The 27,787-nt window shown below is 41.4% G+C and overlaps 1 protein-coding gene across 1 annotated transcript in view; it reads left to right on the top strand.

Moving 5' to 3' along the window:
* CDH23 (cadherin related 23) overlaps nt 1-27,787 on the top strand; it is a 1,745,895-nt gene that overhangs the window by 1,704,440 nt on the left and 13,668 nt on the right. The window contains exons 12-22 of the mRNA XM_077259281.1: nt 1,098-1,227; nt 2,855-3,118; nt 4,029-4,190; nt 5,349-5,605; nt 12,425-12,522; nt 12,876-12,996; nt 13,538-13,617; nt 14,164-14,204; nt 14,502-14,562; nt 18,086-18,215; nt 18,710-18,832. Coding sequence (XP_077115396.1) covers nt 1,098-1,227; nt 2,855-3,118; nt 4,029-4,190; nt 5,349-5,605; nt 12,425-12,522; nt 12,876-12,996; nt 13,538-13,617; nt 14,164-14,204; nt 14,502-14,562; nt 18,086-18,215; nt 18,710-18,832 — 1,467 coding nt within the window. The remainder of the gene's footprint in view (nt 1-1,097; nt 1,228-2,854; nt 3,119-4,028; nt 4,191-5,348; nt 5,606-12,424; nt 12,523-12,875; nt 12,997-13,537; nt 13,618-14,163; nt 14,205-14,501; nt 14,563-18,085; nt 18,216-18,709; nt 18,833-27,787) is intronic.

Below are 27,787 nucleotides of genomic sequence, written 5' to 3'. Positions count from 1 at the left end.
TCATCCACACCTTGATTGACCTAGCTGTGTGGCATGGTGCATTGTCCTGCTGGAAAAACTGGTCCTCAGAGTTGGGGAACATTGCCTGAGCAGAAGGAATCAACTGTTTTTCCAGGATAACCTTGCACGCGACTTGATTCATACGTCCTTCACAAAGATTAACCTGCGCAATTTCATCCTTGTTGAAGCATCCCCAGATAAACACTTGGTCTTCTAATGGTTAGACAGAGACCTGGAGAGGCATACAAGTCACAGTGTCAGGCACCCACTGTGAAATTTGGTGGAGGATCGGTGATGCGAGGGACGTATGAATCAAGCCGCATACAAGGTTATCCTGGAAAAACAGTTGATTCCTTCTGCTCAGGCGATGTTCCCCAACTCTGAGGACTGGTTTTTCCAGCAGGACAATGCGCCATGCTACACAGCTAGGTCAATCAAGGTGTGGATGAAGGACCTCCACATCAAATCCCTGTCATGGCCAGCCCAATCTCCAGACCTGAACCCCATTTGAAAACCCCTGGAATGTAATCAACAGCATGATGGATAGTCACAAGCCATCAATCAAAGAAGAAATGCTAAAATATTTGTACCAGGAGTGGCATAAGGTCACCCAAAAGCAGTGTGAAAGACTGGTGGAAAGCATGCCAAGACGCATGAAAGCTGTGAATAAAAATCATGGTCATTCCACAAAATATTGATTTCTGAACTCTTCCTGAGTTAAAACATTAGTATTGTTGTTTCTAAATTATTATGAGCTTGTTTTCTTTGCTTTATTTGAGGTCTGCAAGCAATGCATTTTTTTGTTATTTTGACCATTTCTCATTTTCAGAAAATAAATACAAAATTTATTGCTTGGAACTTCGGAGACATGTTGTCAGTAGTTTTTAGAATAAAAGAACAATTTACATTTTACTCAAAAATATACAGTACCTATAAAGAGAAAAATAAGACAAACTGAAAATTTTGCAGTTGTCTCTTAATTTTTAACAGAGCTGTACATGACAATGTTATAAATTCACAAAGGTCATTCTGGAGTAAAAGGGACCACTATATATTATGTGTGTTCTTTGTTTTTTATGTTGGTTCTTCTTTTACAGAGAGGCGCTTTGCAGTATCAAATTCTCTCAGTCCGTGAACACTCCAAATCTGGAACATTGGTGGGAAATGTCACTGGTGCTGTGGATGCAGATGTGGGATCAAATGCTATAGTGTATTACTTCATTGCAGGTAATATGCAAAATATCAAGTATAAATAACTTTTATCATTTTTGTAATGGAAACATTCCGAGACTGGTACTTCTTTGGGAACATAAGTCCTATTTACATGTGTAATTGCTGCCCTCTTGACCCATCTGAATGCTATTTAAATAGACTGAAAAACCTTAAAGGGTTATTCTCACATTGTCTCTTGAGCTGCCCAGAGCTGTGCAATCTCTCATTGTGTCCTGTTTGCTTGTGGGCGATTGCATCTCTTTGGATTTGTGGAGGATGCTCTTCCTTGTTACATGTGGTGATGTCGCCACCAGCTCCTTATTTCCTTCTATGGCCATTACCGTTCAGAACATACTGCAGAGCTGCTTGCTGCGCTATTCAAAGCTCTTAGAGGAAATCTCTGTATTCTGTACTCTTTGAATGGCTCAGCCAGCAGCTTTGTAGTGAGCTCTGAATAATGTAATTGTGAGCTTGGCCTGTGATTCTCGGCTAGTTTACTGTAACTGTAGATGTGCACAGGGAGAGAAAGAGAAAAGAGCATGTGGAAACATGCAGGTCAGTGGGTGCTCTCGTCCGCTGGCCCGTCTGCCTTTACAAAGACTGCATGGACCAGGGCTCATACCACTGAACATCTACAGAATACAAGTCAGACAAGACAGGGTGAGGGTAAAACAGTGTGGCAATAATTTATTGAACCACCAACACACAATAGCATATAGAACAGTTCCAGCAAATACCCAAGATAGTGCAAATTACAGAGTCTCCCCCTTCCACTGACTCGTTAACAACAAGCTTAGGAAGCTAACCGAGAGCAGTAAGGTATGTGGCCAGGAGACCTGATTGCCCCTACCTGGATTATTTAAGATGTCTCTGGGATTCCAGTGATGGTCAATGAAACAGTCCTGTGTCCCTCCAGCTGAATTCGTAGTACCCTAAGCTGAGATACTGGAGACCAGAAGAAAAAAGTCTCTTCATATAGTTCTCAACTGGCCTTCAACCAGCATCCAAAGGCTAGAGAGATATGTGAATGAGGCCAACCTGAATTGTTCAATTATGTAAGCTATTTGCATAATTTTTCCTCCTCTGTTTGGGAATGCCAAGGAACTTGCTGGCATAAACAATGTCAGTAATCAACATATCAGCACACATCATTGTTCAGTGGCCATGCCTTACTGTTTTGTAAAGAGTAAATATTCATCCTACAAGAGTCAATACTAAACACAACAGTTTTTGATTCTGGGCCTACTCAATTTACATCTGGCATAATTAAGAAGAAATGCTGTGTCATCACAGAGCGCACTACGAACTCCATGCAGAACAAGTAATCCGTAAACAGGTTGTGACTTTAGTCAGTGGGGATGGAGCAGGGCATTCCAGTGTGCTAGATTACATTAGAATAAAGTAAAGTGATTGCACATGCTCCATAGAAAAGCTATATTAGGCTACTGTACATTCACACGATCATATAACTTCTCAGACCAGTCATGTCTGCAAATTTCAGTTGTAGCTAGGTTTATGAGCAGCTCGACATCTTGGGCGGGTGTAGGAGTTCTCCACCATTAAAGCTAATGTTATTTGAACTGTTTTCAGTTTTGTTTGAATGGTAACATTGTGGAGTGAACATCTTATTTTTAATTTCTAGCTGGCAATGAGGAAAGCAATTTCCAGCTAACTCCAGAAGGAAAGCTCACTGTTCTGAAGAACTTGGATCGAGAGAAGAACCCCTATTATACCCTGATAGTTAAAGCATCAAGCAACAGGAATTGGTCAGCCCGTAAAGCAATGAGGGCTGCAAAAATTCAAAGCTTTGATCCCAGCACAGACTCTACATTGCAAGAAGTGAGAATATTCCTTGAAGACATTAATGACCAGCCTCCAAAATTTACAAAATCTGAGTATACTGCAGGTATAACTGAAGAATGAAAATAAGTTTTACACTGGGAAGTATTTCAAAGTTGCCATACACACTTATATGCATGTAATATGGTTGGGGCGTACTAACTCTCCCCGGATGCTGAGACAAAATGATTAGGTATGTTGAATTAAATATGTGCACATAGGCGTTACGCCATCAGCGATCTCCGGCTTAGTCCAATCACCCTATAGAGAACACAATCATGTGTAAGGGCACCTTCAGGTTACAGCTAGATGGCGTGGCAGTGGTGCAGCTACTTACACCAATAGCCACCCAATTATAAAATAGTGTGGCAATTGGCTACTGTGATATACAGAGTTTTGGCCACACTTGGGCAACTACACCTTCTAGCTCTACACTCAGTGTCCTAAATGTGTCAATTAATTACAACTAATTAGGTGTGCGATTTATTGTATGCCAAGCGTTTAAAGCGTTTTATTCTGCAGGGCCATAAATACATAGCACTACAGTAATGTTCCGCAATTCCAGTCTTCAAGCCACCAACATATCATTTTTCCAGGCTTTCCTTAATATTGGCCAAGTGATAATTCCATCACATGTACAATACTAAGGAAATCCTGTAAACATGATCTGTTGGTGGCTCTTGAACACAAGAGTCAAGAAACATTGCACTAAAGAATAGAGACTGCATAAAGTACTGTACTCTGAAGCTGTAAAGCAGGCACAAAAGTCAGTAAAGCTAAATCTTATTGTTTTAACTTTCTGCTTCTTTATTCTGTATCTGATAATGTAAATCACTAAATGAGAGCTTTGTATATAATAGGACATATGGTTCAATAGTCGTAATACATCTTACTACATCATTACTAAACCATTTGCACATATTTTTTAGGTCTGTAAAAAACGTTTAATTCTTGTAATTTGTCATCTTTCATTTCAGGTGTTGCGACTGATGCTAAAGTGGGTTCTGACCTTATAAAAGTTGTGGCCCTTGATGCAGATGTGGGAAACAACAGTTTAGTTTTCTATACCATTCTCGGAATCCAGTACATCAAGCACAACTCAAATAATTCTGAGGCAGTGAAAAATATTTTTGTGATAGGTAACAATATTTTATTATTTACCCACTTTAACATTGCTAAACATAGACTATGAATATGAACGACTGAAAATAGACATGAAGCATTCATGCACAGTTCCAACTTACATACAGAAAGTTCTTAGAGGAACGAAGTGGATCAACGACAATGTATCCTATCAGCAGCTGGAGAGATTAGTTAGCTAATGGTCCTTGACATGATTTTCATTATAGAAATAACCTGGAACTAGGTCTTGCTGTGGCTCGTTACTTGCACTGCATGTACAACATTGTACATTAAAACTCATTTTATTGCCAAAGAAGCCAACATTTTAGCTTTTTAACTCTGTTTCTTGCACTGATTTGGAGCTTTTACATTGTTAAAGTAAATTAATGCCTCTTGGTACAGGTTGTAAAGAAACAAACTGTCTGAACTCATCTTTCCTGGTTCTACCAGAGATCGTCTGCTGTGGCACTCAGTGTCTGGCATTGGCTGTGGTGCTGACGCTCAGCAGCTCTGAAGGGGCCATTTTGTGAACACTGGCAGAGCCACTGACCTCACGGATTGACTGCTGCTCTGTCGATGTGATGTCGGTGCAGCAGCCAATGTCAAACACCGGTAGAATCGGTGGAAACTTGCCGGTGGAACCCGGAAAAGTGAGTATAGCATGGTTTGTTTCTTTATAATAAACTGCAGCTGTGGGCATTCATTTTCTGAAAGGAAACAACCCCTTTAAATAAAAAAGACCTATGGTCATCAACTTCAACCAAGGTATTGGAAAGAGCATGGATGAAGGGAAGGAGCATGTGTGAACCTTAAAACTTTGTTTTCCCCTATTGATATAGAGAGTAGATAAAATACAAGTGTAATAAACCAATTTGCCTTAAAAAAGAAACATTTCCCTCCTGATCTCAAGTGGCTGTCAGACTTAATCAACATTCAAAGCAAGAACTCTCTGCATTACCATAAATGATAATGTTAATTTTGTCTAGTAAATTATGTACAATCAGAAAAACATCGGACCATTGACGTGTATTGCTCATCACTGAATTTTGTGCATATGTAGATAAATAAGAAAACAGTTTACAAAGGGTTGACATTCACTTTTTGCAACCTTTTCTGTAATGCCAGTTTTTATTCTGTATATCAATTCATTAAAAATATGATTTGTGTCTTCCTAGGAAATGTTGATGGTATTATTCGGACCTTTGACTTATTTACTGCCTACAGTCCTGGCTATTTTGTGGTGGACATCATGGCTTCTGATCTGGCTGGACACAATGACACGGCTGTTGTTGGTATTTATATTTTACGAGATGACCAACGCTTAAAGATAGTAATTAATGAGATTCCAGATCGTGTTCGTGAGTTTGAAGAGGAATTTATACGTCTGCTGTCCAACATAACAGGAGCCATTGTCAATACAGATGATGTGCAGGTAATAATTATAATGCCATTGTCAGGCCTCTGGAAAGGAGTGTAAATCCATTACATTCGTTCAGGGCCGGACTGGCAATTGTGGCAAATGCCAGAAGGGCCTGTCTGGTCATGGGCCGCCTTGTCTGCTATGTTGTTAACAGAATCTATGTTCTCGAGATGCCCATACTGTTACGAGTTGTTATGCAGCACAAAGTTGCTGACTCCATCACGTACCCCAGCAGGCCACCGGTATCATTAGAAATATTGGTCTTGTAGGAAATCTTCCATTCCTTCCTCCTTCCAGGGTAATATTAGTAATATATCCCATCTGGTGCTTGGGGACAGGGACAGCATGGGCCTGTGTGATTTTAAATGTCAGGGCTGAGTTTCAGCCTCAGTCTGTACCTGCATCCGTTAGATCTTTCACTAATAGATTTGCCTTAAGACCAAACTGACATCAGAGACAGCGTTCAACTTTAAAGGGGGTATGGAGTTCAAGGAAAATCCAAAGGTTTTATTTCCAAAGTAGTTTCTAATAGTAACTGCAGACAGCTTCTAAAACTATTTCCAAATCATGATACAATACTTGATGAACAAAAGAATGATCTTAACGGGGTTGTCTGGTCCAAATCGATAAGTCTGCAGTCACTCAGTATGACTGCTGACTTATGAATCCCCCAGATTCACCAGTTTCTGAACCTAAGGCTAAGAGGAGACTTAGTAGCTGTCTACAAATATCTGAAGGGATGTCACATTGTAAAGAGATCATTCTTATTCTCATTTGCACATGGAAACATGAGAAGCAATGGAATGAAACTGAAAGGGAGAGTACAGCATCATGGATTCAATGGTGATATATAAATAAATAAATAATAATAATAATAATAATAATAATAAATATACAGATTCGATATTAGAAAAAACTTTTTGACAATGAGGGTGATCAATGAGTGGAACCGGCTGGAAGATCCCTTCCAACTCTAATGTTCTATGATTCTATAAGTCTATGAAGTGGTAATGGCGGTGATGTATGCAGTATACATACTCCCGGGCAGAGCCTGTCTAGTGGGCGCGGCCTCGCTCCATACACTTGTATTCAGCTTGGCTGCACCCACTAGATGGCTCTGCCCACTGGACTGCCGCTTCACTAGACAGGGAGCAGCCAGCTTCATACAAGTGTTTGGAACAAGGCTTCATCAATTAGGCGGATTCTGCCCCGAAGCATTTATAACGCATACATCACTACTGTTGAATCCTCATAGAGCACAGTGCATGTGCTGAGGGGGATTAATAAGTCTGCAGTCATACAGAGTGACTGCAGACTTATCACTTTATACAACCTCTTTAAGTTTAGCCGATACTTTATAAAACAGATTGCCACATAGGACTGAATTCAGCAAAAGTTGTAGAATCAGAGGGAGAAAGTGAGAAGTTATACCTCTTTATATTCTGCCATGTTACATTTTGCTGTTGAAAGCTCCTAAATAGGTATAAATGTTTCTGAGAATATTGAAAGTGGATAACGTGAATAAAAAAATACTTACCATGTGTATATGTTCTCTGATTGGCTTGTGGTCCCTTCATGTCATAGTGAATAAGGGAGATTGTAGGAGGGATTTGAAGAAGGCCCGTGTAACAACTGCTGCCTCTCCCTCATTGGCTCAGGCGTCACATCACTTTCTTTATAGCCACTTTCCCCACTGCTGTGGTCAAATAGTCCCTTACCACATTCCTGCTTTGCAGTAATCCATTTTTCTTTCTAAAACTGATGTGCCCTCATTTCACTTCCAAACAACACTCCTGTGTCTAAGGTTTTATTCGCACATCCATTTTTCTCATGTACGAGGAAACTGGACTGATTATTTTTATCAGAATTTGATCCAAGTGCCGGACGCTTTCCTCGTACGTGAGGAAAAAAATAAAAAAATGTCTCCACCTTCTCTTATGTCTCCTATGTGACAGTCAGTGAAAATCGGACTGCACTCAAGATTTTTTTCACGAACGATTAGACTCACATTGCCAATTTTGATCTGACACTCGGATTAAAATTGGACATATCTCCTCAATTTTATGCAGACTACTCATACTCCGTCTGCGAAAAATCACAGACATGTGAATGACTCCATAGACTATCACAGGCATAGATATTATCCATAAAAATGAAATTATACTGTTTTCACACATCCATGTTACACAGTCGGATCACGCTCTTGTCCACGGGTCTCCTGACCCAATGTGTACATATTACAGGTTTTTTTCTATCACTTGTAAATTGACATGTAGTGTAGATTTTAAAATCTGCAATGTCAGTTGTGTTCAGAAATTTTTTTTATCCATTAAAAAATGCATGTACACAAAGTTACAGCGTGGGATGCAGGTGTTTGGAATGTGACAATTATTTTGCTCCCCCTAAGAGCACATTTATACAAGAAGAGAATCTGGAACAAGCATTCCTTGTTTGCTGATCATTGACTCCACCCTCAAAACTGTTTTCACCAGGCCAGGCAGTTATCCAGGCCTGTGTTTTTACAGTTTAACTAATCAGAGTCTCTAGTGTTGATACTGGTGTTGATAGTGAACGATCATACTAAGGCCATGTGCACACGTTCAGTATTTTTCGCGTTTTTTTCGCGTTTTTTCGCTATAAAAACGTGATAAAAACGCGAAAAAAAGCTAACATATGCCTCCCATTATTTTCAGTGTATTCCGCATTTTTTGTACAAATGTAGCCTTTTTTTCAGCGAAAAAATCGCATAGCGGAAAAAAAAGCAACATGTTCATTGAAATGCGGAATTGCAGGGGATTCCGCACACCTAGGAGTGCATTGATCTGCTTACTTCCCGCACGGGGCTGTGCACACCATGCAGGAAGTAAGCAGATTATGTGCGGTTGGTACCCAGGGTGGAGGAGAGGAGACTCTCCTCCACCGACTGGGCACCATATAATTGGTAAAAAAAAATAATTAAAATAAAAAATAGTCCTATACTCACCTTCGATGTCTTCCTGCCTCTCCGCTGCATGCTGCCGCTTCGGTTTCTAAAGCTAGTGTGCGGTGAAGGACCTGCGATGACGTCACTGTCTTGTGATTGGTCGAGACCGGTCATGTGACCGCTCACGTGACCGCGACGTCATGGAAGGTCCTGAACCACAACGGCATCTATAGGAACGGATGCCTGCAGGTGAGTATAACCATTTTTTTTATTTTTTTTAAACATTCTATCTTTTACTATTGATGCTGCATAGGCTGCATCTATAGTAAAAAGATGGTCACACTTGTCAAACGCTATGTTTGACAAGTGTGACCAACCTGTCAGTCAGTTTTCCAAGCGATGCTACAGATCGCTTGGAAAACTTTAGCATTCTGCAAGCTAATTTCGATCTGTAGCATCGCTTGGAAAACTGACTGACAGGTTGGTCACACTTGTCAGAGTGTTTGACAAGTGTGACCAATTTTTTACTATAGATGCTGCTTATGCATCAATAGTAAAAGATAGAATGTTTAAAAGTAATAAAAAAAAAAAAAAAATGGTTATACTCACCTGCAGACAGCCGATCTCCTCAGCGGCGTCCATTCCTATAGATGATGTGTGTGTGCAGGACCTTCGATGACGTCACGGTCACGTGAGCAGTCACATGACCGGTCTTGCGACCAATCACAAGACCGCGATGTCATCGCAGGTCCTTCACCACACACCAGCTATAGGAATCGAAGTGGCAGCGTGCACCTGAGAGGCGGGAAGACTCCGGGGGCCATCAGAGGGTGAGTATATGACTATTTTTTATTTTAATTATTTTTTTTTACCAATTATATGGTGCCCAGTCCGTGGAGGAGAGTCTCCTCTCCTCCACCCTGGGTACCAACCGCACATAATCTGCTTACTTCCCGCATGGTGTGCACAGCCCCGTGCGGGAAGTAAGCAGATCAATGCATTCCTAGGTGTGCGGAACCCCGCAATTCCGCAAATTTAATGAACATGTTGCTTTTTTTACATTTGCACAAAAAATGCGGAATACCCTGAAAATAATGGGAGGCATATGTTAGCATTTTTTTCGCGTTTTTATCACGTTTTGATAGCGAAAAAACGCGAAAAAAACGCGAAAAAAAACGCGAAAAATACTGAACGTGTGCACATGGCCTAACAGTCCTTCTAAGGGCTAAACTTGTGCTTTGCTGTTTGTATCAGATACATTCTGCATTTAGCTTAGGGACAGCTGCAGGAGAAGGGAGAGTGGCAAAATACAACTTCAAGGTAGGGCTTAGGGTGGTTTTGCAGTTCTTTGTTAAATATATAGCTGTTGCATGTGACCACATTCTTTTTTTGGGGGGAGAAAAAACTGACATATGGACATTGTCATCAATACAGTTTAACGTGCATAGTGTTACATTACGGCGGTATATAACACTCCAAAAAAGCTTCCAAAAATTTTTCTGGATTTAATTTATTTTCCATAGAGTACTACATTCTTTGTGTTGCATTTCAGTGGTATATAACACTCAATAAAATCGTTCAAAATTTTTTCGAGATTTAATTTGTCATCCATAGAGGACTATGTTCTTTGTGTTACATGTCGTTGATATATAATACTCTAAAAAAGCGTTCAAAAATGTTTCTGGATTCTATTTGTCATCTATCGAGTTTTAAGTGCTTCATTTTACATTTTGGTGGTATGTAACATTCAAAAAAAGCATTCAATTTTTTTCCGGATACAATTTGTCTTTCAAATAGTATTATGTGATTTGTTTCACATTTCGATGGTATGTAACACTCCAAAAAAGTATTCAAAAAATGTTCTGGATTGAATTTGCTATCCATAGAGTATTACATGCTTTGTGTTATATTTCGGTGGCTATAACATTGGAGCATTTTAGTCCTCGCTCATCCCTTATTACTACAGAAAATGACACTAACAACAAAGAATACCCAAATTTGCAAAAAGTGTACATAACTCTAGAACTTTATATTGAAACACTCATGATTGGAAAAAGAGTTTAAGTACCATGTAAAATGTAAACATTAATCTTTATTACATAATATTTAAAACAGAAATGAATCATAATAAAATATACAGGTGCCAAAATAGAAGCTGCGTCACGCCTCCTGAGGAAGTGACCTTCACGAAACACGTGTTGGGGTGGCGGGAGCACCGGCATCATACCTTGTCCTCCTATGTAAGTCCTACAACTACATCTGTACTGTATCTTATATGCACGCTGTGTAGCAGCACTTTATATTTGAAAGCACCGTATTTGTATACTAATTCAATGGACATTCAATAGGATTTCATTCTGGGCACAAGATGTTACAAGGTCTCCCTAGACTGTCATATGGTATTGCAGCCTCTGATTTGGCACTTGTATATTTTATTATGATTCAATTCTGTTTTTAATATTATATAATAAAGATTAATGTTAACATTTTACATGAAAGATATATATCTTGGTACCGTGTTAGCCAGTAGATAGAAAAATGTTTCTAACATTTTACATGGTACTTAAACTCTTTTTCCATAGAGTGACACTAGTCAGGTTTGGAAAATGAGGCTCTGTCATTAACGCACAAAGTGGCTCAGTCCTTAAGGGTTTAAATCCAAAAGGGAAAGCAATAAAAAGACTTTGCTTCCCAAGTGAAGGGTAAGGGTACCGTCACACAGTGCCATTTTCATCGCTACGACGGCACGATCCGTGGCGTCGCAGCGTCGTATGATTATCGCTCCAGCGTCGTAGACTGCGGTCACACTTTGCAATCACGGCGCTGGAGCGATGCCGAAGTCCCCGGGTAACCAGGGTAAATATCGGGTTACTAAGCGCAGGGCCGCGCTTAGTAACCCGATATTTACCCTGGTTACCAGCGTAAACGTAAAAAAAATAAACAGTACATACTTACATTCCGGTGTCTGTCCCCGGCGCTGTGCTTCTCTGCACTGTGTAAGCACCATAGCCGGAAAGCAGAGCGGTGACGTCACCGCTGTGCTCGCTTTCCGGCCGGCAGGCGCTCACAGTGGAGAGAAGCTGAGACGCCGGAGGACAGACACCGGAATGTGAGTATGTACTGTTTGTTTTTTTTACGTTTACGCTGGTAACCAGGGTAAACATTGGGTTACTAAGCGCGGCCCTGCGCTTAGTTACCCGATGTTTACCCTGGTTACAAGCGAACACATCGCTGGATCGCTGTCACACACAACGATCCAGCGATGTCAGCGGGTGATCAAGCGACGAAAGAAAGTTCCAAACGATCTGCTACGACGTACGATTCTCAGCGTGATGTCTGATCGCAGTAGCGTGTCAGACACAGCGATATCGTAACGATATCGCTAGAACGTCACGAATCGTGCCGTCGTAGCGATGAAAATTTCACTGTGTGACGGTACCCTAACAGCTATGAACAGATTTATGTAATGAGTGGTAGTCAGTCCTAGATTGAGTCCAATACCTGACTGAGACTAGGGAAAATGTGAGAAAAAAAAGGAAGATCATAGTGTGTTTAAAAAGAAAAACAAAAAAGAAAACCATAGTGGTTGCTAAGGTCTTCTGTTGGTTTGAACACTTCTCTTTTATTGCTCCCATATTGTTCACACTTATGTAGTTTCATATATTTCCAGCTTCCATAACTTTAAATTGGAATATTTAAAAAAATGATTACATATCCATATAACTGATTAGGAAATAATTTGCTTAATAAAACCTTCTCTTTCATGAATTTTAAAAACATTGTCTATAGCCACCAGTTTGTCTTTTACTTTCTGTACTGTGACACAAAACATTGACCTCTGAGTTCTAAAGCAACAAGGGCACTTTTCCTAAGAAGTCATTTTGTTTAACAATTATATTTTTCTATAGTTCCATGTAGATAAAAAAGGCCGAGTGAATTTTGCACAGACCGACATGCTGATACATGTGGTAAACCGCGACACCAACAGAATTCTTGATGTTGAGCGGTAGGTCATTAAGAAGTGCTGTATTTTTCCACATTTTTTTGTTTTTCTACCCATTACATGCTTTCTTATTGCTTTGCTATTAGTATAGTTCATTTTGTATTTCATTTTATTCTGGATAATAAGATAAAGCAGGATGGACTTTTATAATGTGAATACTGCCCATATGTCCAATATGTTACATAAGAATAAATACAAGTTTTTTTCTATATCCCAAACAACCTACTGAAAGTGCCAATATCATATCTATAAATGTACGTATATTAATGTGAGCAGTAGAGAACAAAATTGCAGATTTTTTTCATGAAGTACATTACAGTTATTATTTAGTAAGTACAAATCATGTTCTCTTCAAGGGTTATACAGATGATTGATGAAAATAAAGAACAATTGCGTAATCTGTTTCGCAACTACAATGTTCTGGATGTGCAACCAGCCACTGCTGCCAGTGCTTCAGAGGACCTGTCTGCTTTACAGGTACAGTCCTAATATTATTGTATATTTAATGGTATAGTATTAGTGCAATAGCCTCATATTACTGTGATTTCCAGCTTTTCTTCTAAATAGCTCCATTATGCATAGAATAGTCATCATTTACTGTGCCCCAAATCAGCATAAATGTCAGGTATTCAAATGGTTGAGATTGCATTGTGAATGCTTATGGATATCATTATTTCTTCTTCATCTATCTTCATCTTCTTCCTCTCTCTTTTCTTCCTCCAATTCTTCCTCTCTCTCTCTTCTTCCTCTTCTCCATCTCTCTCTTCTTCCTCTCTCCTCTTTGTCTTCTTCCTCTCTCGCCTTCCTCCTCTTCCTTTTCAAATATTTTAGAGAACTAAGATGCATACTGAGAGAGAATGTAGTTGTGAATACCAATGGGGACAGTGATGATAATGTCTGTAAAGCGCTGTGGAATATGATGGCGCTATGTAAGCAATACATAATAAATAAAATACATAAATACTTCCTCAACCATATATGACTTTGCTGTAATATTTTATATTTATTGTCTCTGCAGATGGCAATCATTATATTGGCTATCCTCCTGTTCTTGGCTGCCATGTTGTTTATCTTTATGAACTGGTACTATCGAACTGTGTAAGTATATCCCAAAATTCTTCTTTTTCTAAAAGTGTACACTATCTAATATTGTACTAAAATATTATCTAGTATTTTTAAATGTATGTATAAGGAATATCTCAAAGGGATCCTTGTTTATTATTTGTAGGACTTCCAAATGGATAACTTTGTGGCTGTGGCCCCTTGTATTATTCATTGTATGTCTTACTATGATGGAAATTGCACAGGTTAAAAAGCGGTCTTTGTCAGCCTATAATCTTACTTTTAATTTCATTTAGCAAATGACAAAGTTAATAATGTCATGTCACCCATGTTAACACCGCAAAGGTAAGGCTGCTCAGTGGAGACATAAAAAAATAAATTCAAAGTCAGACATTTCTAATTGTCCCTGATTTATAAAGAGATGTGTACCTTTTGGGACGAATCACGTGCTGTACATGGATACGTGACAAAGAATTGTTTTCAATATTCCATAGTATAGTAGAGTCTGCTTCCGTTTGCTGAAAAACTGCTATCTATATAGTGGAACTACTCAGTTATTTTCTCTTTTTTACTGAATTTCAGACACAAAAGGAAGTTGAAAGCAATAGTGGCTGGATCAACGGGTAAGTTCCACTTATGTTATTAATATGTTGGTGTTAGGTGCTTTTTCTGGAGCAAATATATTTTTCTAATTAAAGCAAGTGCCATGGTTCTAGTACCATGCCGTTCTCATACATTCTCCTTCTATACTGTGTACAGCTCTATATATTGAATTTCAGATGTAGTCGTATATATATGTCCCTTGGTTGAGCATACAGGGAAGCTTTACTTTGTTGGGTTTAAAACATAAATCCACATAAAAAATAAATCCATGCAATAGTGCGGTATAATCTCATCTTAATCAGATTCTTATTTTTCAGGAAATAAAGGATTTATGGACATCCTGGATATGCCCAATACCAATAAATACTCATTTGAAGGGTGAGTTAGATCCAAGAAGTATCATTTATGATTTCGGAGAGTGACATGTTAAGCATGCCAAGATGAGGAGACTTAAAGCCACAATGCTCCTCTAGGAAATATGCAAACTGCTTCTTCAGAGAGGAAGAGGACTGTAACTCTACTGCCACCTATTGGAATTAGCAATCCTAACAGTCAATGTTGACCCTTTAACGAGCCTTGTCACATGACTTAGGATAACGGCCAAACCAGAATCTCACTTTGCAGACATTGTGTTTCAGGGTATTGCCCCTCGTCAGTGCAAAGTGTGTGATCTGATTTGGCTGAGTGAGAGGCATCTGACTGGGATCCAAGAAGTATTTTTTCCTTGTGGAGAGTGACATGTTAAGCATGCCAAGATGAGGAGACTTAAAGCCGCAATGCTCCTCTGGGAAATATGCAAATTGTCTCTTCAGAGAGGAAGAGGACTAGAACTCTAGTGAGTGCCACCTATTGGAAGTAGCAATCCTAACAGTCAATGTCAAAAGAAACGGATGAAAAAATGAGTAGAGTCAATATTTTATTTTATTTTATTTTTTTATGTGTTCAGTCTATTCTGTACTACTTTACCATTCTTTGGATTGCAATCTAAGACAATGTGCACACAGTATCTTATTCAGGCAAATTTTGCCTGGAACCTGCCAAAAGTGGATAGAAAACTAAAGGGAACTTTTAAGTAAACTTTTTTTATTTGAACTTTGTAGATTTTTCTACAAAATACACATAAAAAACACTTCAACTACTCTTTGAATAGGATTCTTTTTTATGTAATAGGAAAACACACATAGAGTGCACATTTTGTTATTTTATCCACATAGAAAAAGATGCAACATATCAATTCTTGGGGCAGTACTGCCTAAAAAACACTTCAAATTTGAACACTAAATGATAGGAATAAAAAATGCCTCTTAAGCACAAACATTAAATTATTGTTAGGGTTGGGGTTGGACTTAGAGCTAGGTTTAGTTTTTTTTTTCAAAAGTTAAAAAAAGTGATGATATGAAGCCTAGTGTTGAGTGCAAGTGCTCGCTATTCAAGTTTGCATCAGGGTGCTGGGGTATGCACAGAGTATCGTGGGTGCTCTAGTAACATGCTCAAGTCCACCCCATATGTTTCTTTGCTGTTAGAAAGCCAAAAAAATGCATGGATTGCCTGTCATACATGAGTAATCCTCACATGTTTTTTGGGGTGTTTAACAGCTGCAAAATATTCGGGGCGGGGACTCAAACATGTCACTGAAGCAACTGCGAGCATCCGAAGCAAACTCAAGTAGAGAACACTATGGATGACATATTTAATATGATGACCTAATGTTATCAAATTCTGTGTAGTACCTTTGGGTTCAAATTCCTCATTATACCCCTCGATAAAATCCTTGAGGAGTGTAGTTTCCAAAATGGGGTAACTTGTGGGGGCAATGGTTAGGCACACCAGGGGCTCTCCAAACGTGGCATGGCGTTCGCGCTCGATTCCAGCTATTTTTTCCTTCAAAAAGTCAAAGATGATCCTTCTCTTCTGAGCCCTGCTGTGTGCCTAAATTGTAGTTTTCTCCCACAAATGGAGTATTGGTGTACTCAGAAGAAATTGCAGAACAAATCTTGTGATTCCCTTTTTCCTGTTACACTTGTGAAAGTAAAAAAAATGGAGACAAAGTAACATTTTTATGAAAAAAAGGATATTTGTTATTGTACACTATGAAATAAAGGGAAAATGCTAATTTTTTCCTTTTACATTGCTTAAGTTCTCGTCAAGCACCTAAAGAGCACCTTCTTGAATGTGGTTTTGAACACCTTGAGGGGTGCAATTTTCAGAATGGTGTCAATTTTGGGTATTTTCTGTCATATAGGCCCCCAAAGTCACTTCAAATGTGATGTGGTCCCTAAAAAAAAAATTGGTTTTGTACATTTTTTGGGAAAAATTAGAAGTTACATATCAATTTTGGACCCTTCTAACTTCTAAATAAAAAAAATTGTGTTTCAAAAATGAAGAGAGATGAGATCTCAGCGCTGAGATCTCATCTCCCAAGATCTTGAAGCCAAGGTCTCAGTCTACGCATGCACCGCCCCCGGCAGCCATTTTCCCAGAGTCCAACTCCTAGGAAACCATGTAGCTGCGGGGGCTCTGGGCTTTCACAAAATATCGGCAGAGCCCCCGCAGCACTGAATGAACACCCGAAGCGGGGCGGGCGCTGCACATCCAAACACCCCCTCATCCTAGCCTGCGGCCTGCAGCAACGCTCTACTCTTGTCTCCAACAGCGACCCTGGGACCCTGCTTCACCGCAACCACCACCCCCGGTAAGCAATAAGATGCATAAATTATAAGAAGCACCACCGTTTTATTAAAAAAAAGTTGTTTTCCCATTTTTCTCCCCAAAATTTGGGGTGCATCTTATAATCCGGAGCGTCTTATAATCCGAAAAATACGGTATGTTACTGTATGTTACTGGTTTATTTTTACAGGTTCATTGTATAAAAGTTTAAATAGTCATATTTGTGGTTTGGGGGTGGCCGGCTGTTAGGGGTCGAGTTCCCACCTCTGCACAGGGGGAATCTCGAACCATCTCCGCTGCGGTCTCCCATTCTTCTCCAGCCACAGTGATGCCTGCTCAGTGGAGACCTGATACTATGCGGATGGTTACTGCTGCCTTTCCAGGCTCAGCCATTGTATCCAGTACTGGTCAGCGGCGAGCAGACATCTCTGGGACTAAGTCCTGCTTTTCCCTTTCTGAGCATGCCCAAAGTAAGACCTCTCATTGGAGGTCAGGGGTCACATGCTCAGGTACTGCAGCAGCTCCCATTAGTCCTCTACGAAGGTCCTGAAGTTTCTCAGGTACTGTGGCAGCTCCCATTGGTCCTCTAGGAAGGTCCTGAAGTTGCTGCAGCTATAAAAGGTTTGCATGGCCGCACAGCCAAGCACTAGGATCAGCTTATGTCATGAGCTTTTGCTATTCAGTGGTCTTGTCTGCTTGTGGTCAGGGTGTGGCTGAAACAAGCCACTAGAATACCAGCACCTCCGGTGAGGAGTTTTGTATGGTGAATTCAGGGCTGGTGTAAAGCCATTAGAATTCCGGCTCCACCGGAGAGGAGGTGTTTGTGTGCTTGCTACTCCCTGACCACTGATTGCTTTTTGCTCTGTTAGGCTGCTGTGTTCCCCTGTGATGCTAACAGGGCACAGCGTTTTCCCTTCTGTGTGACTCTGTGAAGTAACAGAGTTCGCTTATACCGCCATATCGCGCCGCCATTTGCTAGCAGCAGGTTCGTCTCCTACACGGTGGACCCCGGGCGGCGAACGCACCAATAATTATATCTAAATATACTCGGTGCGTTCCGCCAGCCCTAACACAGGCTGCCTTTAAATTTGAAATTAGTGGGTTGTTCTTGTAATGAGCTTGTACTTTAGGGGAAGAGAAAATCTGTGTAGCCCCACTGTACTCCAGCCTATTGGTGCAAGTCTCTGCTAACAGACTCTAAATAACTTAACTTTTTAAAACTTTGTATTTGTAGTGCAAACCCTGTATGGTTGGATCCGTTCTGCAGAAATTTGGAGTTGGCTGCACAAGCAGAACATGAGGATGATTTACCAGAGGACTTGAGTGACATTACAGATCTTTGGAACAGCCCAGCCAGAACACATGTAAATAAAGGGTCTTTGATCTTGTAAATTTGGGCATAAGAGGTCTCACAGCTATTTACATTATACATTCTTAGGCTTTCTATCTTATTCCATATTATTCATTTCTAACATATCTTGTAGGAAACCATACCCAATGTAAGCCTGGGGCTACATGATGACTTCAACCATGACACCTGTTGTGAGGTCAAAGTTCGGTAGGAGTCATTGCTACATCACAACACAAGTGAAAGGGGTGACATTGTGACCCTTAAGATACTGGGACCGCAACAAGTAAGTCACAAGAAGACCAATCACGTTGGATTTTGTGTGACTTGCTTGTTGCAGTCCCAGTATCCTCAGAGTCACATTGTAACCCTATTCATTTGTTTTAAGCTGTGCCTAGCAATTTTGGGGGGACAGGTGTCGTGGCCAAAATCGCCCATGTAGACCCAGCCTAAATTAAACAAATTTAGCAATTTTTATTATTTCATTTATAAAATTGCATTCATTTTTAGGGCACTTTTGGTCGTGAACCAACAGCTACAAAACCAGAAGATGACCGTTACCTTCGTGCAGCAATTCAAGAGTATGATAACATTGCAAAACTGGGGCAGATTATGCGTGAGGGACCTATAAAGGTGAGTAAAAATTGACAGTGTTATAACAGTGATGTAAATGTATTGAATTATTTTCAGCCCATATTAATTTAATCTATCAGAATTTCACTCCCTAAACAATTTATACGCACTTGTAGAACTTTCAAAGACAAGTCCAGCAATACCTTAAGCTAGACAGTTTGTTCCTCTATTATAGAGAAATCTGTTTGGAAATGAGGCTCAGGTGATTTTGGTGAGTGGAAGTCCTACCCAAGCCTCTCCTTTCCCCAGCTCTATCCCCCACATAGTGCTGCCTCCTGTGACTTGACAAACAATCAAGCAGTAGAATGCGGAGCTAGGTGAGGAGTAGAGATGGAGTGACAGAGGCTTAGAAAGATCTTCCACATGCCAACAGCACCTCGGTCTCATTTGCATTTCACTGCATTTCAATTCAAACACTGATTTCTTGGTAACGGAGTAACGGACTAGACATGTAAATGTATTTCTGTCCTTGTCTTTGAACGAGCTACATGTGCATTTATATAGTTTGAGGGTGAGTATAGTAAAGGGTCTTTTTTGCATTATGCAGATTGTATTGGGGACATACAAACAGCATTCCAGTATTTTGTAGCAGAGGGCTTACATGTGCTGGCCCTACTTTACATGGGGATAACCTGGTGACAGGTTCCCTTTAAGACAAATGTTAGAATTCATGGGAGCACCAAAGGGACTTAAATTGCAAAATAAAGTGGTAAAAATTATCTAGTCATGGCTGCATTAACTACATCAGTGCAATAGGCCTGTAATGATGAATAGACATAGGGGTGAAGACAGAAGCCTGTTTTATGGATACCTTGCTGCACACTCAGGAAGTTAAAATTGATTGTGCAGAGTGGGCTCTCAAAAAAGGAGAAGACACAATCCTTTATAGATACAATTGAGATACACAAACTTAACAGTAGCTGATCCATTAAAATATTTGGTGCTAAAGAGGTTAACAACCTTTTCTATGTTGATTAGAAACTTGCATCTCCATCTCACAGCTGTTCCTGACCTGGCCATTTCCTCTCCCCATATAATCTGGTCAGACCTTCTCTTCCTTGCCTGTGAAAGCTTTGCTTCCTAGTTCCTTGGAAACACTGTCATGAATTGGAGATCGTTATTGTTACTGAAGATTGTTGCCTGCTGTTTTTTGAGTGTATGCTTTCCTCATTGTCCTATTCCCATTTGGTTGGTACATTCCTATTTATATATTTTTCTATCTTTGGTGAGTGTTTTTGTATATTTGTTGTTTTTTGTTATCCCTGTCTGTCTCATGTGTAGTATTGAGCATTCCGATACCGCAAGTATCGGGTATCGGCCGATATTTGCTGTATCGGAATTCCGATACCGAGTTCCGATATTTTTGTGATATCGGAAATCGGAATCGGAAGTTCCCAGTGTATGGTTCCCAGGGTCTGGAGGAGAGGAGACTCTCCTTCAGGCCCTGGGATCCATATTCATGTTAAAAATTAAGAATTAAAATAAAAAATATGGATATACTCACCCGTCCGGCGGCCCCTGGACCTTACCGATGTAACCGGCAGCCTCTGTTCCTAAGAATGCAGTGAGTTTAGGACCTGCGATGACGTCGCGGCTTGTGATTGGTCGCGTGAGCGGTCACATGAGCGGTCACGCGACCAATTACAAGCCGCGACGTCATCGAAGGTCCTTCACTCCTCATTCTTAGGAACGGAGGCTGCCGGTTACATCGGTAAGGTCCAGGGGCCGCCGGACGGGTGAGTATATCCATATTTTTTATTTTAATTCTTTATTTTTTACATGAATATGGATCCCAGGGCCTGAAGGAGAGTTTCCTCTCCTTCAGACCCTGGGAACCATCCAGGATACCTTCCGATACTTGTGTCCCATTGACTTGCATTGGTATCGGGTATCGGTATCGGCGATATCCGATATTTTTTGGATATCGGCCGATACCATCCGATACCGATACCTTTGAGTATCGGAAGGTATCGCTCAACACTACTCATGTGTTAAAGGGAACCTATCACCCCCAAAATCGAAGGTGAGCTAAGCCCACCAGTATCAGGGGCTTCTGTAATGCTGTAGATAAGCCCCCCGATGTATCCTGAAAGATGAGAAAAAGAGGTTATATTATACTCAACCAGGGGTGGTCTCGGTCCGGTTCTGGTCCGATGGGCATCACGGTCCGATCCGGGGCCTCCCATCCTCTTACGATGACGTCTTCTTCTTGTATTCACGCTGCGGCTACGGCGCAGGTGTATTTTGGACCTTTCCTGGCACCTGCGCACTGCAGTACTTTGCTCTGCCCTCAACAGGCAAAGTACACCTACACCGGAGCCGCAGCGTGAATACAAGAAGAGGACGGCATTGTAAGAAGATGGGAGGCCCTGGACTGGACCATGACACCCATCGGACCAGAACCGGAACGGGACCGCCCCTGGGTGAGTATAATCTAACCTCTTTTTCTCATCTTTTAGGATACATCGGGGGCTTATCTACAGCATTACAGAATGCTGTAGATAAGCCCCTGATGCTGGTGGGCTTAGCTCACCTTCGATTTTGGGGGTGACAGGTTCCCTTTAATACACTAGCATGTCTGTCCTAGTCCTCCTCCTTATTTGTGAGAGGATAGCTTAGGCTAGGTTCCCATTGCGTTTTAGTGTGAGCGCTAACGGACAGCGTTGCACGGCGAAATTAACGCCGTGCAACGTGTCTGTTAGCGCTCCCATTGCCAGCAATGTTAAAGCGCATTGCTAGCGCGTGTCATTTTCGGCACGCGCTAGCGATGTGCCGTTCCTTTGTAGCGCACCTCGGACGCTGCTTGCAGCGTCCGCGGCGCGCCCGATGTCCGTTCCCCGCTCTCGCAGATCGGGGATCTGCGCTAGCGGGGACGTTTAACGCGACCCCTTAAAATACATTGCATTAGCGCAATGCGCTTAGCGCTAAACGGATTGCCCTAACGCAATCTGAACCTAGCCTTAGGGAATATCATGTTGGTTGTAATTTAAGGGCTAGAAACTTGTTCAAAGAGATCCTCCTGAGGTACTCCATACTGAGTGTTTTTACCTAAATCCATAATGTTTAGGTCACTGAAACTGCTTAATAGATGCTTTAAAAAGTGAAGTTAATGTAGCAGAATAATTAGAGTCATTAGCTTGAAAATAATGACTAGATCTTTATAGAACTACAGGATCATTTTTTCCTGGCATGTTTCACTCAGACTCAGTAGGGTCAGTGTGATGGACCGCCTTAAACCGTTCCCACAGATCCATTGCTTTATGCGGTTTCTTCCATTTAACTTCAAACTTCTAGTTTAACACTGGATGATCCAGTATAATCACATATTTTTGTCTTGTAAAATAAAAATGTCTTTCTCTATCTTCATGAGTAGAACCATCCTTAGTCTAGTAGTAGTTTTTGATTGTCTTGTCGTCAGTGTTATCCTGTTTTAAAAAGAAATTGTCTTTTGATGCTAATGGTTTTGAGTCACATGAACCAATCTCTCCCTGAGATTCAAATTCTGAGTCAGAGAAGATTTAGAAATCTAGTTTAATTTTTGATTTGCCTAAATTAAGTTTAGATCTTTTCTCTTTATTTTGGACGACGTCATCTGTGATCCTAACCATAGGGAGGAACCTTTGGCTTTCTTTCTTAACCCCTTCCCGACCTGTGACGCCACGTAGGCGTTATGAAAGTCGGTGCCAATCCGACCTGTGACGCCTATGTGGTGTCATGGAGGGATCGCGTCCGTGCAGATCGGGTGAAGGGGTTAACTTCAATTTCACCCGTTCTGCAGGGACAGGGGGAGTGGTACTTCAGCCCAGGGGGGGCTTCACCCCCTCATGGCTACGATCGCTTTGATTGGCTGTTGAAAGTGCAACAACCAATCAGAGCAATTCGTAATATTTCACCTATAAAAAGTGGTGAAATATTACAATCCAGCCATGGCTGATGCTGCAATATCATCGGCCATGGCTGGAAACCCTGATGTGCCCCCCCCACAGCCACCGATCACCTCCCCAGTCCTCCGTTCTGTCCCGTAGTCCCCTCCGTCTGCCTGTCCGCTCCCCCATCCTCCTGCCCGCTCCCCCATGCTCCGATCCACCCCCCGTGCTGCGATCCACCCCCCCTTGCTCCGATTCCCCCTCTCATACTTACCGAGCCTCCTGGAGTCTGTCCATCTTCTCCATGGGTGCCGCCATCTTCAAAAATGGCGGGCGCATGCGCAGTGCGCCCGCCGAATCTGCCGGCCAGCAGATTCGTTCCAGGTACATTTTGATCACTGTGATAAAACTTATCACAGTGATCAAAATTTAAAAAAATAGTAAATGAACCCCCCCTTTATCACCCCCATAGGTAGGGACAATAATAAAATAAAGAAAATATTTTTTTTTCTGCATTAGGGTTAGGGTTAGGGTTAGGGCTAGGGTTAGCATTAGGGTTAGGGTTAGGGCTAGGGTTAGGGCTAGGGTTAGGGTTAGGGCTAGGGTTAGGGTTAGAACTAGGGTTAGGGTTAGAATTAGGCTATGTGCACAAGGTGTAGATTTGGCTGCGGATCCGCAGCGGATTGGCAGCTGCGGATTCGTAACAGTTTTCCATCAGGTTTACAGTACCATGTAAACCTATGGAAAACCAAATCCGCTGTGCCCATGGTGCGGAAAATACCGCGCGGAAACGCTGTGTTGTATGTTCCGCAGCATGTCAATTCTTTGTGCGGATTCTGCAGCGTTTTACACCTGTTCTTCAATAGGAATCCGCAGCTGAAATCCGCACAAAAAAACACTGGAAATCCGCGGTAAATCCGCAGGAAAAACGCAGTGCCTTTTACCTGCGGATTTTTCAAAAATGGTGCAGAAAAATCTCACACGAATCCGCAACGTGGGCACATAGCCTTAGGGTTAGGGTTGGAATTAGAGTTAGGGTTGGAATTAGGGCTAGGATTGGAAATAGGGTTAGGGTTATGGTTAGGGGTGTGTTGGGGTTAGGGTTGGGATTAGGGTTAGGGTTGGGATTAGGGTTAGGATTAGGGTTAGGGTTGGGATTAGGGTTATGGGTTTGTCGGGGTTAGGGTTGTGGTTAAGGGTGTGTTGGGGTTAGAGTTGTGATTAGGGTCATGGCTAGAGTTGGGATTAGGGTTAGGGGTGTGTTGGGGTGAGTGTTGAAGTTAGAATTGAGGGGCTTCCACTTTTTAGGCACATCAGGGGTCTCCAAACGCAACATGGCGCCACCATTGATTCCAGCCAATCTTGCGTTCAAAAAGTCAAATGGTGCTCCCTCCCTTCCAAGCCCCGACGTGCACCCAATCAGTGGTTTACCCCCACATATGGGGTAACAGCATACTCAGGACAAACTGGGCAACAATTATTGCGGTCCAATTTCTCCTGTTACCCTTGCAAAAATAAAAAATTGCTTGCTAAAACATAAGTTTAGAGGAATGAAAAATTATTTTTTATTTTCACGGCTCTGCGTCATAAACTTCTGTGAAGCACTTGGGGGTTCAAAGTGCTCACCACACATCTAGATAAGTTCCTTGGGGGGTCTAGTTTCCAAAATGGGGTCAGTTGTGGGGGAGCTCCAATGTTTAGGCAAACAGGGGCTCTCCAAACGCAACATGGTGTCCACTAAAGATTGGAGCCAATTTTTCATTGAAAAAGTCAAATGGCGCTCCTTCCCTTCCGAGCCCTGTCGTGCGCCCAAACAGTGGTTCCCCCCCACATATGGGGTATTGGCGTACTCAGGACAAATTGTACAATAACTTTTGGGGTCCAATTTCTCTTTTTAAACTTGGGAAAATAAAAAAAAATTGTTGCTAAAAGATCATTTTTGTGACTAAAAAGTTAAATGTTAATTTTTTCCTTCCATGTTGCTTCTGCTGCTGTGAAACACCTGAAGGGTTAATAAACTTCTTGAATGTGGTTTTGAGTACCTTGAGGGGTGCAGTTTTTAGAATGGTGTCACTTTTGGGTATTTTCAGCCATATAGACCCCTCAAACTGACTTCAAATGTGAGGTGGTCCCTAAAAAAAATGGTTTTGTAAATTTCGTTGTAAAAATGAGAAATTGCTGGTCAAATTTTAACCCTTATAACTTCCTAGCAAAAAAAAAAAAATTGTTTCCAAAATTGTGCTGATGTAAAGTAGACATGTGGGTAATGTTATTTATTAACAATTTTGTGTCACATACCCCTCTTGTTTAACAGAAAAAAAATTCTAAATTTGAAAATTTCAAAATTTCCAAAATTTTTGCCAAATTTGCATTTTTTTCACAAATAAACGCAAAAATTATCGACCTATATATACCAGTAACATGAAGCCCAATATGTCACGAAAAGACAGTCTCAGAACCGCTAGGATCCGTTGAAGCATTCCTGAGTTATTACCTCATAAAGGGACACTGGTCAGAATTGCAAAAAACGGCCAGGTCATTAAGGTCAAAATAGGCTGGGTCATGAAGGGGTTAAAGATGATGGCTCAGGAGGAGTATTACAGAACTGACAAATGTCTGACACATAGTCATACAGGAATGATTTAATACAGGAAGTAGATAATTTCTGCTTGAACTTCTCTCTTTTTCTTCTCATTTCTGCTATCAAATATGTAACCGTACCTACACAGTAACCTACAGAAAATTAATCTGGCCTTTGCTGCTGGCATCACAGACAATCTTTTAATCTCTCTTTGTGATGGCTTAACATCTAAATTAAAAGGGTTTTCTTTCAATCTATGAACAATAAAATATTGAAAACATGACTGTAATGCCGGAGTCACACACAATGTATAAAAAATATGTCCGATTTTGTCTGCTGAGAATCGCACAAATGTTCTCCGTATGGTGATCCGTATCTCATCCATGTGCAATGCCAGGATGCGTTTTTTTCTCAAAAAAGTATCCGTGTGTCATCCGTATGTCATCCATATGGTGAGATTTTCTCATCATTAATTCATCATAAATTAATCAGGTATTCCTTACATAAGAGGTAACCTACGGACAGGGTCGTATTTGCCACTAGGCACTTGAGGGCACGTGCCTAGGGACGCCAGGATGCAGGGGGCGGCACCTGAGCAAGGGTTTTTTTTTTTAAAGTCCCTTTCAGCCCGCCCACCCACCAACAATCATTACTGAACTTTGCAGCCTGACCCCGGAAACAGCCCGCTCCTTCCCTGCCCATGTTCCCCAGCCGACAGCTGCTCCACGCCTCTGTGGGCACCGCAGCTACAAAACAGTATCCACTCAGCTTTCCCCCATACAAAACAGTATCCACCCAGCTTTCCCACATACAAATCAGTATCCACCCAGCCTTCCCCCATACAAGTCATTATCCATCCAGCTTTCCCCCATACAAAACAGTATCCACCCAGCTTTCCCCCATACACATCAGTATCCACTCAGCTTTCCCTCATACAAATCAGTATCCACCCAGCTTTCCCCCATACAAATCAGTATTCACCCAGCTTTCCCCCATACAAAACAGTATCCACCAAGCTTTCCCCATACAAAACAGTATCTACCCAGCTTTCCTCTATACAAATCAGTATCCACCCAGCTTTCCCCCATACAAATCAGTATCCACCAAGCTTTCCCCCATACAAAAGTGTCTACCCATCTTCCCTCCATACAAATCAGTATCCACCTAGCTTTCCCCAATACAAATTGGTATCCACTCTGCTTTCCCCCATACAAAACAGTATCCACCCAGCGTTCCCCCATACAAATCAGTATCTACCCCACTCTTCCTCATACAAATCACTATTCACTCGGCTTTCCCCTATACAAATCATTATACACCTACAAATACCGCCACACCATGACCAGACCACATATTGCCACCACATAGTAACTGAATATTATAATACTGTAAGGAGAGAATGGAGACCCGGAGACTGCCCGTCCCAGTCTACGCCGTAGCCTGGAGCCTCATTATCAGAGGATTATGTCAGTTAATAAATTGTTTTTCTAAAGCTTTACGCCGGCGTCACACTGGCGAGTTTTACGGACATATGAGCGCAGAAAATACACCCGTAAAATACGCATAACACACGGCCCAATGATTCTCTATGGCCCAGCTCCTATCAGCCGTATTTTTCGGATCCGTATTATACGGTCTTCTACGGCCGTACAAAATCGCAGCATGCTGCGTTTGTCACCGTATTGCGCAAAAAAATCGCCAATGAAAGTCTATGGGGGAGAGAAAAATACGGATTACACACGGACCAGCAGTGTGACTTGTGAGAAATACGCAGCGGTGTTCTATAGAAAAGCCGGTAATTCAATTGCCGGCTTTTCATTTCCTCTTCACAAACCCGACATGATATGAGACATGGTTTAGATACAGTAAACCATCTCATATCCCCCTTTTTTTTGCATATTCCACACTACTAATGTTAGTAGTGTGTATGTGCAAAATTTGGGCACTGTAGCTTGTAAAATAAAGGGTTAAATCGCGGAAAAAATTGGTGTGGGCTCCCGCGCAATTTTCTCCGCCAGAGTGGTAAAGCCAGTGACTGAGGGCAGATATTAATAGCCTAGAGAGAGTCCATGGTTATAGGACCCCCCCCTGGCTAAAAACATCTGCCCCCAGCCACCCCAGAAAAGGCACATCTGGAAGATGCGCCTATTCTGGCAATTGGCCTCTCTCTTCCCACTCCCGTGTAGCGGTGGGATATGGGGTAATGAAGGGTTAATGTCACCTTGCTTTTGTAAGGTGACATTAAGCCAGATTAATAATGGAGAGGCGTCAATTATGACACTTATCCATTATTAATCCAATAGTACGAAATGGTTAAGAAAACACACACACATTATTTACAAGTATTTTAATGAAATAAAGACACAGGTTGTTGTAATATTTTATTATACTGGTAATCCACCTGAAGACCCTCGTTCTGTAACAAAGGAAAAATAAAAACTCAACAATATCTCATACCTTCCGTCGCTCAGGTCAAGTCCCACGAAGTAAATCCATCTGAAGGGGTTA

The sequence above is a fragment of the Ranitomeya variabilis genome, chromosome 4 (genome assembly GCF_051348905.1).
Source record: "Ranitomeya variabilis isolate aRanVar5 chromosome 4, aRanVar5.hap1, whole genome shotgun sequence".
Taxonomy (NCBI): Eukaryota; Metazoa; Chordata; class Amphibia; order Anura; family Dendrobatidae; genus Ranitomeya; species Ranitomeya variabilis.
This window is presented reverse-complemented; position numbering and strand designations above follow the sequence as displayed.